Source organism: Tachypleus tridentatus, chromosome 13 (genome assembly GCF_004210375.1).
Source record: "Tachypleus tridentatus isolate NWPU-2018 chromosome 13, ASM421037v1, whole genome shotgun sequence".
In the NCBI taxonomy this organism is placed as follows: domain Eukaryota; kingdom Metazoa; phylum Arthropoda; class Merostomata; order Xiphosura; family Limulidae; genus Tachypleus; species Tachypleus tridentatus.
In genome coordinates, this window is record NC_134837.1 from 115872946 (window position 1) to 115892185 (window position 19240).

General features: G+C 30.7%; 1 protein-coding gene across 1 annotated transcript in view; it reads left to right on the forward strand.

Annotated features, from left to right (window-relative positions):
* The first annotated feature begins 12409 nt into the window (after window positions 1–12409).
* Window positions 12410–19240, forward strand: part of Prp8 (pre-mRNA processing factor 8) — a 76006-nt gene continuing 69175 nt past the window's right edge. Inside the window, exons 1-2 of the mRNA XM_076484641.1 lie at window positions 12410–12543; window positions 18119–18373. Coding sequence (XP_076340756.1) covers window positions 18157–18373 — 217 coding nt within the window. The 5' untranslated portion in view covers window positions 12410–12543; window positions 18119–18156. The remainder of the gene's footprint in view (window positions 12544–18118; window positions 18374–19240) is intronic.

The window sequence follows — 19240 nt, forward strand, 5'->3', positions numbered from 1 at the left end:
TCTGTTGTACTTTTCTCTTATTGGTGGAAATAGTTACATTTCTTTTGGTTTGCACAAAAATCACTTTACATTGAATTTCTCATCTGAAAGAAAAAATCAGTTAATTTGTGACAAACAGAGGTTAGTTAAAGTAGGTTGCACTAGCATTGAAACTTCAATAAACTGCATATGTATGCAATTTAAAGATGAACAAACTTGGCTTTGTGCTGAGGTGCTTTCTGGTGTAATGTTTATCATAATTCATATACAATTTTTATTTTTTATGCCATATACTTTGAATATTGTATGTAAAAGAAGATTTAGGAAGTGGGTATGGAATCACTTAGAATAGAGTAAAACAACTACTTCATCCACCTAATGTAGCTTGTAGAGGTTTTGAAGAATTTTGTTTGGATCAATATCATGAAACAGCATCTTGTAGGTTATATTGGTTTTAATGGAATAGACCATTTGAAAAACTATGCTGCTAATAGTATTGCTGCTAACTCATCAAAATGTGTACATATAGCCTTTTTTTCATAAAGCACAATAAAATGGTGACAAATTACTTTTATGAAGGACATAGTAGTTGGGTTGTAGATGTTTTTTGAAAAACTTGAATATGGAACAGCATTTACATGAGGAGAATCATCAACCAAATCCTGCAGACATTTAATCCATAAGAAGAAAAATTAAACAGAAGATATCTTATTTATGATGAGAATAAGTGGATTTTAGTCATACATGTAAACAATAACTCAACAGGTTTAATTACTTATTAAATGTATTTCACAAAATTAATTGCAAATGATAGGTACAGTTGAGTTACAAGGAATGAGATATGACAGATTTATGTAAAAGTATGTAATGGAAATCTTTATAGTTTGCAAAATATATTAAATAAGAGAAGGGAAGCTCTTTTATGCTTGTATGTCTGAGTAAAAAAAAAAGAGTATGTGGTGTAACTGTCAAGAGCATATTACTTAATAAAGCCTTCTACATCTTTATTAGCATATAAGAGAGAATCACTAAAAGAGAATGTCCTAAAGTTAAAATGTAACACAATAAAAATAACCCTAAGATTAAAGCAAAATATTACATGAAATAAAGTAACTAAATACAGAATAGCAATAAAATGTAATAAAACTAACATTCTATATTGATGAACATCTCTTAAAACTTATGTATTTCAGAATGGCTGGTATGGGTATTAACACTTCTAGTGATTAGGAGAGAACAACGTTTTGACCTTCCTAGGTCATCTTCAGGTTAAGAAAGAGTAAGTCTGAATGTGACCGTTGCCGGACACGTCTTAGGGATGAGAGTATAAATGGGTATGGGATGGTAGGGGGTGTTGTTGGCAGATGTTAGGTTATTAATTAGTATAGGTATAAAGGTGTTCCTTTATATTGGTTTAATTTTGATTTTAGTTTTATAAGTAGGGCTTCTTTGATTTTGTGTTTGTTTATATTTGTTTCCCTACTTAATATCTGTGATTTTTATATGGTTATGTTGTGTTCATTTGATTTGCAGTGTTCAAAAACATGTAAAGGTGTTTTTCATGTTCTTTGAATCTAGTTTCCATTTTTCTACTTGTTTCTCCAATATAGAAGTTGTGGCAGTTGTTGCACTGTATTTTATAAATTATGTTGGTGTTGTGTTTGTCAGTGTAGTTGTTACATAGTATGGACTTCAGTTTTGTACCTGGTATTTACTAGAATGTTGTGTTTTAAGTTTTTTTCAAATGTTGGTTATTTTTTTGCTCTTCTTTCTTAACCTGAAGATGACTTAGGAAGGTTGAAACCTTGTTCTCTCCTTATCAATAAAAGTGTTAATACCCACACCAGCCATTCCAAGATACATTTTTACACCTTTGTGCAAATTAATTGAAACAAATAGCTTATCCACTTAGATGGTTTTTAGAATGGAAATTATATGTACTTTAAAAATAAAATTATCCTACATAAGAATACAGTACAGATTTATCATTTAATCAGCTAAAAAATAAGATTAAAGAATTGCAATAAAAATGTTATAGTTCCCATTGATAAAATTAACTGTAATATTGATATAATTCTATGCATTAATAATGATAAAAGAAATTTAATACTACATAAACTTTTAAACTTGTCAACCAAATCCAAAGATATAGTAATTAATAATTTTGTTAAAGCTTATCATAAACTTTCTTTTAAACATAATTCTTATGTAGATTTACAGTTTATTTATGTTATTCCAAAATTACATAAATCTCCAACTCAGGTTTATTTCCAATTTAATAAAAACGATTATCAAACAACTGGCCATATTAAATAAATTACTTAATATTTTACTTGATAAAATAGAAAATGTAAGTATTAACAATAAAAGACATGCATTTTGAATAACAAAAAAAACAACCCATTTTAGAATGTTTAAAAAAGTGTGAGCAGGTAAATAGTATTCAAACATTTAATTTTACAACACTTTATACTACAATACCATTAAAAGATTTAATCTTTGTTTTAAATTCATTAATAGAACAATATTGTTCTCATTTTATAGAACTAGAAAAAAAAGAAAGTGTCGTTCCAAAAACATGAAAGATATGTTAAGTTTCTATTTTTCAATAAATACGTTTTTAAATAAGTGATAGGAGTTCCAATGGGAACTACCTATTCAACTTGTGCAGCAAATTTATATTTATATTACTATGAAAATATATTTATTGAAAACTATACAAATACAAATATTTTACCTGTAGACATACTGATGATTTAATTAGCATAAATAATTCTGAAACATAAAATGTTATTGCCACCATTTATCCAACAGAATTAGAAATTGAAAATACTTCAATTTCTAATACAGATACACATTATTTAGAAGTTAAAGAATTGATAAAAATGATATCAATATAAATATTTTTGATAAAAGAAAAGATATTGATTTTCCAATTTATGGTTTACCCTCCTTATGTAGTAATGTGCCATACCCATCTTCATAAACATTATAACTTCACAGTTATTCAGATATTGTAAACTTGGTAATAAATTACAATATTTGAATAATAATGTTGATATACCGATACAAAAATTAATAGCTAATGGATTTAATAAAAAAAATTTAGATAAAATTATTAAATTATTCTGTAATAAATACAAAGAAAATAAAATCAGAGAAATTCTATTAAAAATTACTAAAAAATATTAGTTAAAAATAAGGTCATCTAAGAACATGGTAGTACTTTATGCGGATGTATACCATAAGCAGCATATAAAAGCACAACAGTCATAGTAAACTATCACTTTGCTGATGTCGTGTTAATTGGTACCTTTACCATATTGGGGGCAGGAATACTAACTTAAAAAGCTAAGTTTTATTTTACTTACCCCCAAATGGTAGTACCCTATTTTCATTTTTATTTATTTATTTTTTTTTTTTGTAACTTGGTTATTTTTTTCTTTTTGTAACTTGGGAGAGCAGTCACCTTCCTACAACAGTTTGCAGGCAGTGAATGGTGATATAGATGTGGAATGTTGTGGGCTTGAGCACCCATATCTCGCTCTCTTAATTTCTAATTTTTTTACACAAAACTAGCAAATTGGAGGTTAAGACTGATAGATGGTGTATCTCCACTGCAATATGGGTCCTATTTTTTCAGTCGCCTCCAAAGCCTAGGATACATTTTATAATCCAACATTGTACCTTGTACCGTAGGATCCTTTCTTTAAAAAAATTTCAAGTTAATGTGTTTTGGTTTATGGCTTGAATATTTAATGGTTATAAAATAACTGTTTCTAATGCAGTCCTTCCTCATGATTTTGTTTATTCATATAACTTCATTTAGATATAAATTATTTCATTTCACTAAAATATATATATATTTCTTTTTTTCAAGCACTTTTCCCTTTTTTTTTTTTTTTTTTTACTGTCTAAATCCAACTCTGTGGCAACTGGTACCTGATCAGGTATTCTTCTTATAGTCAAATCCACACTGCACACTGCACATTTCTGACTCCATGGCTATAACACACTCACTGTTGAGATGAGGTTTCCATAAAATCCTTGTGCAATATATTTGCTTCATTAATATGCTCATTCTAGACTGAACTCTTTCATAGACTTCATTGGTAAGCAGAAGGGGATGGCTATCCATTTCTGCCCAGCATGAGATTGTTTTAAAAGTGAGAGTTTTTGTGGTCATCTGCTGCACTGTCTCTGGTGACATTCCTCTGGAATCTTCACTGCATTTTCTCCTTCCATTTTTCTGACAGTGGAGTATGGGAGTCCTAATCACTTTCCAGTTCAATATCACAGGGGTAGTGGACCATGGAGACATCATCTTGAATGAATGTGATAGTGATATATGATACAAACAATAATTAGACCATTCATCTGAGAGTAAGGCGGTGGTGTTCTGCTGATGTAGATGATGAGATATCCTCCAATCTGATACTCTAACTCTGTATGGGTTTCTATAATGGGATGTGATAGCTTTTGGATTGAGCCATCAAAATTGCAGTTAATCCCTTCAATTGAGATTCTTCATCCAACATCCATGTGGATGTCAATTTCCAGTGACTGGGTTTTGCATTCAGAGCTGAACCAATCAACACAAGTCCTCAAACATGTATTACAGGTATTTTTGTTCCTCCATCCATGTTATAGTTCACAATGGAGGTACTTGTTGGATAATATGGTTCTTACACTATTGCTCAATATTTTATTATAGCAAGGATGTTATTGCACTTGTTGCAGTTCCTTTCAGACTGGTTTTGAGTGAGATAGTTTACATTACAACAGACATCTTCAGAATACCAATTATCCAGATGTTGGATTCCCAGGTTGGTCAATCACTTACTTGTATTGCTATCCTGTGTCCCGTTCATAAATCGGGGATATTGAGGTTCCCTTTGATTTGCTGTACTTGAGGTGAAGATGGTATGATTCTCTTACTACTCCTGTCAAGTGGCTGGGTTTTGAATTGTAGTTGACTTGCTGCTGGTATGATCTTCTGTCCTATACCTACATGAATGTCAGTCCCCATTGGCTTAAGATTTGGATTGTAGTTGACTTACTAATGGTATGATCCTCATCTTACCTTCGTGTAGATGTCGATTCTCAGCAGCAATAATTTAATTGAAAACAAGATCCTTTGGCATTGTAATACAGAGCTTGTAAATTAGAAACCCTTTAAATGTAAAAATATATACACTGAACCAAAAAAAAGTAAACATACAAAAAAATAATAAGACATTAAATATATAAAAACATAATACATGTCTCTACATAATGATATAACAAAGTATTTACATTTTAGATAGAGAGAGTATATATTTTAACTCACCTAAAATATCTCCAACAGTAAGTCCTCAAATGCAGCTATGGTGATATGGTGAATAATCTCCTTAGCTCTTACAATGATTTGTGAGTTTTTGCCAGATACTTTTGGAGTTGACACACTTCCTCCAACTTCACTTGTGGCTCTTGTTGCTTAAAAAAAAAATTGCTGCCTTCTCAATCATAAAGAGCCTGGGTCTCTAGCTGCCCGATATTTTCAGTGCCCATTAAAATTGTGATCTGTTGCAATGGAGCTGCAAGCATTCCTTGGTTTGGTTGATTGATTTAGTGTTTTATGGCACAATGCAGCTAGGCTATCTGCACCAAATGTCCAGCAAAAAACATAAAACCAATGTTGACACCTAGTCTACAATGTTAAGAGAGAAAGCAGAGTAAGAGAAGTTGTAAAGGACTTTCTCTAGCAAAATGGTAATGATCATAACCCGCCAGGAAGACTAACAGGTAAGTACAAGAACCACCGTCAGTCACCTGAAGTTGACCTTTCCAATCCTGGTTCTGGGTTATGTTGTCATAACAGCCTCCTTGGTTTGGTCTTTATTTGAAGAGCTTCACTTTTTTTCCAGGAGTTGTGAATGATGGAGTGATTGAAACAGATATTTTAGGGATGGACCTGTTGGTCACTATTGCTACAGTTGGTTGTTCCATTCTCACTGTAGTTACAATGGTGACTACCACTTAAAAAGTAAATTTAACTAGTGTTATGACTGTCAACATAGTAGAGGTGACAGTATGAGTGATTTTGTCAGAGTTGAGTTCTTTTTTCATTGTCTTTTAGTGGTGGAATGCTGTCTGTTGTTTCCCTTAATAAGGCACTTCAGTAGCTTTCTGCAATGCTTTCTTATTCTTTATACAATTTTGTGGCATCTTATTCATATCGATATGGAATGTTGTAGTGATATGCAGCTGGGTAATTGCACACTAGACATCATAAACTTGTCCAAACTTACTTTTTCTAGCACCTTATATTAGATGTCGGTAGAACAACCAGTAGTGAGGGTGCTGGAAGGTGACTTATGACACTTTTTAGTCCAAAGAACCAAGTCCATAGTTACTTCCTTCAAATGCTGTATGTCTGATGACTTGGCCATTACTACATCTTCATCAATGAACTGTAAAAACATGAAAGCAGGTTCAGCCCTATGCACTGAAGACAGTATTGGAAATTTCATAGTATTACTAAAGTCCAAAGGAAAAAGACTTACTGTTATTTCCATCCATGTCAGCAACTACAGGGAGTTATTTGCAAAAGAGAATACTCAAAAACATCAGTAGCCAGTTTAAAAGATAAATATAGCCAAAAAAGTTAAGAACTTTATCTTACATTGATCAGAGGAATTAAATCAAGATGGTAGGTTAAAGCAGTACTACCTCTGTTACAAAAAATTCATCTGCAAATACCTATCATGGCATAGTGAAAAATCAAAAATAAAATGTGGGGTCACACACTGTATTTATGGACCATGTGCTCACTTGTATCCAGCTCATAATATTTATACTATCTACTAACTCAAGCATCCTTGAATAGCAAACTCATACACAACCTCATATACTTCCAGTGCTAGTGCAGCCTCACTGATAAACTGCAACTAGCACTTCACAGAGCTCAGATGCAGTAGAAAAGACCTGGGGGATTGAAAGTGTCAACATTACTTACTGATATAGATCAGACATCACATGAGTGTCAACCTTATTCACCAGTCCATTAGAATTCATTATTATCTGTGTCTCCTCTCTTTGACATCTTTGGTAAATAACAAACTTTGCAGAAGACAAGAATATCCAGCTGTCACAGAGGTATCATATTTTGTCTGGGGCATAGCTTGCATTTTGATGTAGAACTCAGTTCGTGTTGATTTGTGTTGAAACATAATTAGAAGACTGACTTCTTAAAACATTTTAATCTGCTGACCAAAATAGTCGTGCACAACAAACAGAACACTGGATTGTTTTGAGTTAAAATGTCATGCGCAGGCATACTTGTCTAGTTCCACATTTCACAGACAATTTCACTTCCTTGCAATTTCACACAACCCACCAAAATTTGCTAAACACAATTCAAACCACATTCATATACACATGTATTAGAAATTGTTATTATCATCTCTTCTGGTAAAGCACAATACCTGTGAACATGAGAGCCAAAACTGAATTTTAATTTATTTAATGTATTGAAACCACCACCCACTGCTAACTGTTGAGCTACTTCTTTTTTTTTTTTTATCAACAAATAATAGGACTGACTATAACATTAAAATGCCCTTACAGCTGAAAGGATTAGCATATTTGATAGGATGGGGATTTGAACCTACAACCATGGAGAATCATGTAGCATGTTCAAATAATTTGTCACTGTTACTGTTTCAAATGAATGACTATTGTCACTTCTCTAACAGGTAATGTGACTCCCATTGCCTGTTTTTATCTTATCTAACTTTGCAGAAAGGATGGAGAGCATGCTATGTCACCTGATGGTAATACAGGACTTTATCAACTGTTAATATCTCCCTTTCCACTGATGAGTCACCTGTGTACCTCTTTTCTCAGAGTGGTTCCCTATCCAACAAGGCAAATGTGTGTTGTCTTGTTTGATGGTGAGCCAACTTATGGCAATGGAGCTCATCCATTCCTGCTTTCTCTTGAAACTCTATCACATAGCTTTCACAACCAAGATTTAATCTAAGGGGAAAACTTCATAAGGCATTCTGGATGCTCCAGGCAGCCAATGTTCTTTTGTCTCAATAGTCAGCAGCAGCAGAAAGATTTGTAGAGTTTTTGCAGGAACAACTACAATTTCATATCAAGAAAGAAGTTTCCTCTAATCTGACCACCCTATACTTCTAACTCTCCCTTAGCTTGTGACTTATCTTCCAACACCTCATATATCTTTTGTCATGTGGAGAATATCATTTTTACTCATGCTCTCTGGTATAGTTACCATCTTCCTAATAAATCATTGTTTTTATGTTTAACTTCACAACCATAATAACAAGGTTTTTGTCACAGCATCAAATTATCTCGCACCTCTTTTTTTCCTTCTGCTTTATGGCATCTCGAGAATTTCTCACAAAGAGAAGTCTAGATCCACAAGAACAGGAGATATGTGGATCTTGGATGCAGGTGTATTTCCTCAAGAATTTGATGATTATTGTATAAAGAGCGAGAAAAGACTGATATTTATATAAACAAATATTCAGTGGAGATTTTTGCAGTTTATGAAACCAACAATACAATATTATACAATAAAAGTTTTTAGTTTTTTTTTTGTGTAGTTTTTGTTTAATAACAAACAAACCACAGGTATCGAAACCCCATTTCTAGCAATACAATAAAAGACAAATGATCATGGGTTTAAATGTGACAAAAAAAGACTAACAAGAACAGCTAAGAATTTATTAAATAACATTTTTATGTTAATCTATGTTCTCCCCTTGTAAATTTGGTTAATATACAGGAGAGATAATCACTAAAAGAGGTGTAGGTGTTTTCTTATAGCAAAGCCACATTGGGCTATTTGGTGAGTCCACCAAGGAGAATCAAACTCCTGATTTTAGAATTGTAAATCTATGGACTTACAGCTGTACCAGCAGGAAACACACTACATTAGAGTTCCTTAAGTTAAAAAGTGATGCATAACAATGAACCCTTGTTTTAGCTTCTGTAAAATTCACGTTTCCACTCTATTTCACCACAATAACAATAAATCATACTATAAATTATGTACTCCATTATCTTGTGGAACAACTTGTGTATAATTTTCTCACTGGTGAACTTAAACAACTTTTTTAAATTACAGACAAAAGCCAAACGAAAATGAAAGGTAACCATAAACTGATAAGAGAACTTTGAAGGTATTAGAGACTAAAGCTACATTAAAACACTCAAACCTACTACCAGCAAACAGAACAATACTAAAGTATCGTCTAGATCCAAATGAATTTAACTACTTTTATTCTATGTAAAAACCTAAAATTTATGTAGGCCATTAGATACTAAAGATGATGGGTGAATTAATCTACAACTACCGTCTAATTTGCGGACAAGAATAACGCAGCATACTAAATTGAAATGCTCATTATTATCCCTGAAAAAGAATCAAACGAAAAAATGCCTAATATTTACTTGACACAATTATTCCAATTAGACACTTGCTTAAGTTATGCTATACTCCAACTTTAGAAAAAGAAAAATTCAGTGCACTTTCTTCTAAATTAAAAGTAGTTGATACATGTAGTACAGCCTGCTATTACATGTTCAAATACGTCTGTTTAATACTTATGCAACACGGGGGTGGGATCTTAAAAGTTTACTTGAGGTTGTACTTTGACAGAGATTTATTCCTATGCAACCTTACATGATAAGAATGCAAACATCTTAAAACTGGGACCTCAGCATTACCTTAAGCCCTCAGTAGGATGCAGAGACAGAGCTCCCTGGTTTTTAATATTAGAGATATAAAAACAAATGGATATTCCGTATATTCACGTTTTCGTGTTGTAGGTATATTTATTTTTCACATTATTGTCGACAATCAGTGCTATGAACAATATCAACGAAAAACAAAATAAGATGTATAGATTTTAAAATTTAGCTTGAAACATTTATTACAAATACAGTCACCGATATCCATATAAGAAAATTAGTAGCTACGTGTGTGTGTGTTTTGTTACAGCAAAATCTCAGAGGGCTATCATCTGCTATTTCCACCGACGGAAATTGAACCCCTGATTTTAGAGTTGTAAATCCGTAACTTACCGCTGTCCCAGTGGAGTACAGTATGTTTGAAGGAATAATTCCTTTTGCATTGTGACTGTTCGCTTTTTTTCTCTCTGATAATTAGCAATCTTCCTTTTCATCAATGAAACTCAGACTATCATTTTTACAATAATCGTTATATAACCAACTCAGAACTATTTGTTCATTTTCGTACCTTTAATTAACTCTCGTGTTCTAGTGTGCTGCTATAAAAATTGAGGATTTTAGCGTGCAAAAAACAAAAAAAAAAAAAAGGGAGGGATAAAAAATATGATTGTGGAGCTCCCAGTTCACAATGCGTTATGAACGTGTGGTATTTTCCAAACAAGGGTTTTCTTGGAGGTTTGGACAATACCAAACTATGAAGATTATCGGGCTCTCTGAGAACGCCACTAAGAAATAGTTTACACCTATATATACTGAGAAAAAGTTGCTTATTCACACCAAAAAAACAAAATTAGAACAAGTATTCAATGGGGCGATATTAATATCCAGGTTTTTTATTAGTTTAATTTGTCTCCCCTTTAAACTAAATTAAATCTAAAAATGAAAATGACCACTTAGTGAATATTACAATAAAGTTACAACGTTAATTAAACAACACCTAAGATTAAGTTTGAACTATAGTTTAAAATGTCAGTAAAATTATTTGTTAATAAGAAGAAAAATAAAAATATTACAAAATTCAAATACTTAAACTTACTTCAAGTTCTAAATTCGTGACAGAGCAGCTAGCTTTATACTTCTGGACATCATGCTTGTGCTATCTGCCATATAAGAAAGTTGGTTGATTGTCGAGTTATCGAACCCACAGCTTGCATGTTACTAAAACAGGGAAAGTAAAGTATTTTTTTGAGCAATTCTCTGCGTAAAACCTGAGAAGTCTGAAAACCACAACGATTTCAAGAAAACTTATGCCTTAACTAAAGAGATAGTAGACTCATAGTACAGTGTCGTACGAGAGATGACAATGTTACTTTCGTTGTTTTTGTTTTCTTTGTTGGAAGATTATCTTCCAGAGAATACTACTGTTTGAATGGAGTAGCATATCCAAGTGCTTTCTAAGTAACAAAAACTGTCTAAATACCTAAAATTTTCATTTTGATGTATTAGGTTGAGGAATAATTCGTGAGCGTTTTTAAATAATTTAATTCAAGCATTACATGCAAGACTATACAATACTTCAATGCATGAACACATTACACCCAAAACATTTATTATGATACTTTATTTCATGTAATACCTAGGTATATAGCATGCATTGTTGTAAACGAAATTGCAAGAAATTAAATGCGAAAAGCAGATGGTGTCGAAAATGCTCGATTCTGTCCACTTGACATTCCATTTAATGAGCTGAAAATGAAAGCAAAAATTAAAGACATATGAAAATCAAACACACCATCTATTAGAGCAAAAAATTATCTACCAAATGACATGAAATTATTTGCGAAAGTGTTTCATTTATGAATATATTTTGTTAACTTGAAAAAACGCTCACGAATTATTCCTCAACCCAATATATCTTATAATGTGAGGTGTTCTGTAAAAAATATATTGGGAATGAGGGTGTGTACAAGAAGTAAGTGTACAACGAGTAGTTGGCGACTAATTGTCTATTATTTGCTATATTTATTTTTAAAAGTGACATCTTACAAATTTGAATAGTATATACATTTTGTAGTTACAACTAACATTTGAAATCTTTTTCCATCAATAATAATAAAGAGCATTTTATTTTGTGATGTTTTGAGTTAACATTTTTCATTATTTGAAAATATTCAAGACAAACATTTAGACTTTACTGATTTTTTTAATACTAAAATATAGTAGTTTTAAATTTGAAAATGGATTTCATAAAGCCCAAAATTCATGTAAGTGATTCTTTGTATGCTTGAGAGAGATTCTATTAGAATTATCATAATCTCACTTTCCTAATAATAAAACAAGCTCTATATTTTTCAGATTAATAAAGGGAAATAATGTTTATCCTTTTGATTTTTTAATGTTACTCATTTCAAGTACACAAATAACTTTATATAATCAATATATATGTGTCAAGAGTATAAAATTATTTCAAAAATTATAACTTTGTATGAACACAAGAGCATATGTTAAGTGTTATGTAAGTTTCTGTTGTGAAGCACATAGTCAAATTATTTTATTTAATAATTTAGATCTTACTTGTAACTTCTGAAAACTTTGTAAGAATTCTTAAAGTATCTTTAAAAAAAGTATTAAGAAAACTGAGTTTATATTAATATTTTATTTATATGTTATTATTTATATTGCCATAATATATATGTAAGGTACAATTTTATCTTATCGGCACTTTGTAGGGTTTTTTACGTCAATAGTGCGTCATTGTTAAAGAAGGTTTAGTTTGTTGGTGTAAATCGTAATCCAAAATTAAATAGATCAAATGGAAAAAGTCGTCCTTTGTAACATATATTAAACCAGTGTAAAGAAAAGGTAAGGGGAGAATAGTTCAGTTATAAAAATGTGTTGAGTACTCATTTTGATCTTTCGTTTTTCTGTATGTGTTAAAACTTGAACAATGCGTTTCAAACTAGTTGCAAAGGCTTAAGCGCTTGTTAAGCCTATTTTAATAGTTGTGTAGCAGGGTTTATGATGTATTTATGCAGACCTAACCATTTAAGTGACGATCTTATTCAGTTGTTCTTTTGAAGTTACGAATACTCTTTTTGTTATTCATAATATAATGTTTTAGTCTTAACGTTAAAAAAATGTGCTACTTTTACAGAATTTTCCAAGTAACACATCTAGTGTTAGAGACGCATGTATTTGTAGTAGTTTAATTGATATCTTAAGGATATTACAATTCTGAATCATAATGTCAATTAAAATGTCTTCAACATCATTAAAGTTGCACTTGTTTATTTCAAAGCAAAATATTGAGCTATCAACTAAGTTACTTCAAATGGACGCGTCTTTTAACACTCGATGTGTTACTGGGGATATTCTGTACAAGTACCAAAAATGTTATAAAATTATATTAAGATAAAATAACGATACAGTAGTGATACTGTGAATGTGATACCCATAAACATCATGATTTATTTATTTTTTACTTAGGTTTTCGATCATTACTCCCACTGTTTATTATGTTTTTGATTATTTTTAATTAAAAGTTTTTAAGGTATCTGTATTGGCAGAATTAAAATATTACATTTAATTTTACTAATAGATAAAATGTTAGGCTTATTTTCCAATTTATGACACTATTACTTATTGAAATTTTGAAAGCATAATTAGCCTAACTTTGTAACAGTACAATTAATATATGGATGTACATATCTGCTTTACTGTTCAGCTATTTATTGGCTATTGGCACAGATAGAAAGGTGTTATTCAAAGCTGCTAACCTACTGATTCAACCCACCAGTGGTATTCACTGCTATAGAAAAGCTGTTGACATGAAAATCAGCAGTTTTAATCAGTTTGCTCGACTAACCCTGATAATTCATGTAATTTGTCATAAAATGGATGACATTAGTGGTTGTGAGTCAGTTGATATTAGAAGCAGTAGCAGGGAAGAATATTAATAGATACTCATTGTGACAGCCTTTTCTTCTTTCTTCTTTGAAATTAATATTGATCACTTAAAAAGGAGAGGATTTTGTTCTTATCACGTCTTTAAAACACTCAGACTAGGGAAGACTATTAAAAAAAAGTATAGTCACAAAAGTGCAGATAAGTATTCAGAATTCAAATGCGTTAACTGATTTGTCACAGTTTGAATACGTGTTACACAATAGTTGCAGATGTACTCATTGATAGCATATACTTGTAATAAATGTAGGCTGTTAGCTATGGCAGAAATGTCTGTGGTAATGTATTACTACATTTGTAAAGCACTGTTTTATTTGTGGTATGAATGGTATTATTGTTGTGAGATGCTTTGGGCTTTGTCTGAAGTTTAATTTCCTTTTGTTGGTGTCAGTAGCATTATAGTGGTGTTAATTACCTCCATCTTATCAATGTCAATAGTCACTTTGTTATTATTTTTCTTTTTCAATTCCCTATGACACTGAATTTTCTCGTCTCTAATTAAAAAGTACAAATATTTTTAGTAAAATTATGTTGATTATCTGTGTACTTTAAGTAATGTCATATAAAGTAATCAGTTATGATAAATTGTTTTTGTTTATTCTAGCCTTCCAGTAGCTCAGCAGTAAATTTGTAGCTTATATTGATAAAAATCAGGTTTTTATATCTGTGATGGACAAAGCACAGATGGCATTTGTATAGTTTTGTACTTAAAAACAACCAAACTGATTATTCTAATTATCCAAGTAATCAAAATATTGCTGTCATAGTTATTCTTATAATATTTGACTAATCTAAGATTTTTTTTAACTTTAATAATTGAAATTAGAATTAGACTGCTTTTTTTGTTATTTTGACTACCCAAGTGAATGTAATTAACACTTTTATAATGGTATAATATACATGAGTTTGTCTACACAGTTGCATTACAACTTTTGATACAGCATGCATATCTTTTTTAAGTAGGACATTATATGTTTTCAATTTTTATACTCAAGCTGCATGGGAGTCTCTTACTTCACCAGCCTTATCATCATCATAAAAAAAAAAAATAAGTATAAATTATGCTTTTTTTTCTTTGCTAGAATGACTACATATTATGACATGAAAATACAAATGTTTATTCTAAATATCTTAAATATCAATAATGCTATATATGAGTCATGCGTACTTAACATTACACAACTTGCAACTTTCTTTTTTCTAGTCCAAGTGTGAAGCACAGCATTGATTTTGCAAACAAGTATAGTTGAGTTTAAACTTAGAAATATGAAAATGTTTTACATGGGTTAAAATTCTTGAAAGTTTTCCTCCACTAGTGAGATACAGATGAAAATGTAATTTGTCCTTCTATAACAATCATTATTAGGTTCTCACCATTTTTGTCTAAGAGCTCTTAACCTTGAAAATTTTATCCATGAGTGGAACACTTGTGAGCAAAATGCAGTTTAAATTGTTTTAAATCTTTCTCTTTAAAATAAAGAAATAAAACTTAGATGATATAAAACCTTAATATTATAATGTACTTGATAATAGTAACTTTTATTAAAATGTTTGTAGTAAGTTGGTTTATTCAGTGTTGAATTTAACTGAGCAAAATTTTGCGACATACAGAAAGGGTTTTTTGGGTAAGCTGGAGTCTTAGGTTTAGCCTTTTTGCAATGGATGGGTCTAACTGCATGTCAGTGTCTTTTAGTGATTTATTTCTAAAGTATAATAAGTAACTTTATTATTACTATATATTAATAAAATGGATATCAAAACATAGTTTATATTTCATATTTTAATATTATGTTTTATTTTCTTAATGTAAAAGGAAACATAATAAAACTAAATATTGATTTGTGTCATGTAGTACCTCTGTTTTGTTGCTCTTTTTATATTTTTTGACATCTGTGTTTACAGTTGATTAAGAAATTAGAAGCATGAATTTTACAGGGTGTTTGGAAAGTCACTGTGCACTTATATAGTTACTAACAGACATGTTTCAATAATAACTTTATTATTACTATATGTTAATAAAATGGATATCAAAACATAGTTTATATTTCATATTTTAATATTATGTTTTATTTTCTTAATGTAAAGGAAACATAATAAAACTAAATATTGATTTGTGTCATGTAGTACCTCTGTTTTGTTGCTCTTTTTATATTTTTTGACATCTGTGTTTACAGTTGATTAAGAAATTAGAAGCATGAATTTTACAGGGTGTTTGGAAAGTCACTGTGCACTTATATAGTTACTAACAGACATGTTTCAATAATAACTTTATTATTACTATATGTTAATAAAATGAATATCAAAACATAGTTTATATTTCATATTTTAATATTATGTTTTATTTTCTTAATGTAAAAGGAAACATATAATTAAACTAAATATTGATTTGTGTCATGTAGTACCTCTGTTTTGTTGCTCTTTTTATATTTTTTGACATCTGTGTTTACAGTTGATTAAGAAATTAGAAGCATGAATTTTACAGGGTGTTTGGAAAGTCACTGTGCACTTATATAGTTACTAACAGACATGTTTCAATAATAACTTTATTATTACTATATGTTAATAAAATGAATATCAAAACATAGTTTATATTTCATATTTTAATATTATGTTTTATTTTCTTGATGTAAAAGGAAACATAATAAAACTAAATATTGATTTGTGTCATGTGGTACCTCTGTATGTCTTGTTGCTCTTTTTATATTTTTTGATATCTGTGTTTACAGTTGATCAAGAAATTAGAAGCATGAATTTTAAGGTTTTGGAAAGTCACTGTGCACTTATATTTATTAACAGACATGTTTCAATATAGAATACATGAGGTAAATATGAATGACAATTATAGTGACTCTTGTTGACATTAATACAGGCTTGGATCCTTCTTATTTTATTTCCAAACACTGCTATCTATTGAAATAGACTGAATGAATGCTGTTATCGCTGCTTTTAAGTCATCCAGCGTGTGCAAACAATCTCGATACACTGCAGATTTTGTTGCTCCATATAGATAAAAGTATGATAGATTAAGACCTGGTGAGTGTGGGGGCCACATGTCTTTGGAAATAATGCAATCTCCAAAACATTCCTTTAATAACTGCATAGATCTGTGAGATGTGTGAGCAGTAGCACCATCCTGTTGAAACCATGAGTAATTGATTTCATCACTTGTCATCTGACCGATGAAGGTGTGAAGAATCTCCAAACAATAGCACTCACTGTTTGTGTGTTCATAAAGAAAATAGAGCCAACAATTCAATGTTTGGAAATTGCAACCCACACACCAACCTTGAAATCAAGTAGGGGTGTTTCATGCAAACTGTGAGGATTATCGGATTACCACAATCTTGAATTTTGTGAAATAATGTTACCTGAGAGATGGAACCATGCTTCGTCAGTGAAAAAGGGCACATCCAACACATTAGCTGTATTCTCTTCGATAAATCAATTAAACCATCTGCAATAACATATTCATTTTTCATTATTAGTTGCTTCCAGTTCTTGTACTGTTGTTGAGATAAATGTTTTCACTAATTCTAAGTGCAGTGTGATTACTTTGAATTTTCCAGTAAAAACATTTTAGCATATATATATATAATCCAATACATTAGGGGTGTCATTATTGTGGTGTCATGTAAATGCTTTACTGAAACAAGCAGTGATTTATTGGTTTAATTTCTGTAGGGTTTATTTTAGTTGTTGACTAAAGGTAAACCAAGTGTTATGAATATGCACATTGAATTAAAAGTTATAGTATAAATACTTAATATGTGCAGATGTGTATACTAACTTGAGTTTATTTTACTGAGCATGTCTGAAAAGGTTTAGCTATGTGAGTTTACTGTTATTAAAATGGTGTATGTTTGGGCATTATACAGTGATGTATGAGTGTAATAGAGAACAAAAGTTCAATGAACAGTAATGCATTTTAGTTTTGATGTACCTAATAAATACTTTGGTTTTTGAATCTAAGTTTTAAAACTTTTTTAAAATAATACTGCAAATGGTCATTAAAACACCTCATTAACTTTTAGCAATAAAAGTCAATCAAAAATACATTGGGGAACATTTTTTTTACATTATCTTTTAACTGGCAAAGATGTATTTTTATTTTAAAGCTAAAATTGATGTTAAAGGATAGATATTAGAGTGTAATATCAGGTTAAGAAAACCTGTTGTAAAAATTGTTTTAAAGCAGTCACAAAAGAAATACTAAACTTAGAATATATAATTTGAACTAACCTGAAGCTGGAGACATTTAGTATACATGTATCAGCTTACCTGCTTTTGAGAATTAAATGTAATTGTTAAGAGAATGAGAAATTTGACCAAATACTCAAAAAAATAATGTGAAAGGTACAAAATATGGTTGTGCTAAGTTTTTAGAATATGATTATAATTTTTTCCCTTCAGAATTACTTATTTCTAAAATACTTCTTCAGATTTCTTAACATTTTCTTTTGTGTCATCATTTTAGGTACAGATAATCGTTGAATACGTTTAACTACCAAGAAGATGGCTCTTCCACCATACATGTTAGGACAACCATATATGATGGGCATGTTGGCTCAACAGCAAGCTGCTGCAGCTGCTCAGCTTGCTGTCCAGGCACAGGCCCAGGCACAAGCTCAGGCTCAGGCACAAGCTCATGCCCAAGCACAAGTTCACATGCAGCAGCAACAGCAGAAACATACAGAATTTTTTGTGTCTGAAGAGAAACTCCAGGAAAAAGGTACATTTGGTCGACAGGAAATATGTTGCTCATTAACTTAGGACTTCTGTAATTTTTAAAAATAATGGTTCAAAGTTTGACATAGCTGATTTTGAAACTTGTAACAAAATTCAGGCAGTTAATTGAAAAAGAAAAAAAGAAATGTATTGTTCATAGTTTCTGGCTGTATTTATTATCTCACCTTTCATTAACTTGTAAAACATTTTGAATGAGTGGTTCCTGACATTTTACTAACTGAGAACCAGCTTGTTTAGGGTCAAACACTTCTAAAACAGGAAGAAGTCATTTTTTCTATTTGAATCAGAAAGTTGGCCATTATTTGAAATAATATAAAACTTGGTTCTAAATTCACATATTTTTGTTTTCTTAAGTTACATTTTAAATGCAGATCATGATTTGTAGTCTTTGCACGATTTTTGTGTCCACACACATACCTATTACTTTTTTTCTGGATCTTTACAAATTGAGAAATGTCAAAATATCTTGGTGTATTTCATATTATTAACTGAACTCATTTTTACTCAGAACTCTGTTAAACTTTTTTGGCATTTATTTCTTAATATTTCATTGGCTTTTCATTTTTGGGCAAAATGACATTTTTCTGAAGATTTTACACCTAACCAACTTGCTAAAGGCATTCTGAATGACTAAAGAATGCCATTATGGGTAGCGATATATGTTTTATTTGATAATATGCTTAAAATGCAATTATATCTGTAAATTAATAAGTAAAAGCAAGTAACAAGATATGCTTTATTGTACATATCCAATTAACAGTTACTTCTTTTTACACAGTTTATCAAAAATATGGTAATTTGTGTGCTGAAAAAGGCATAAAACATTTCCAAATTGTCATTAACTCATGCA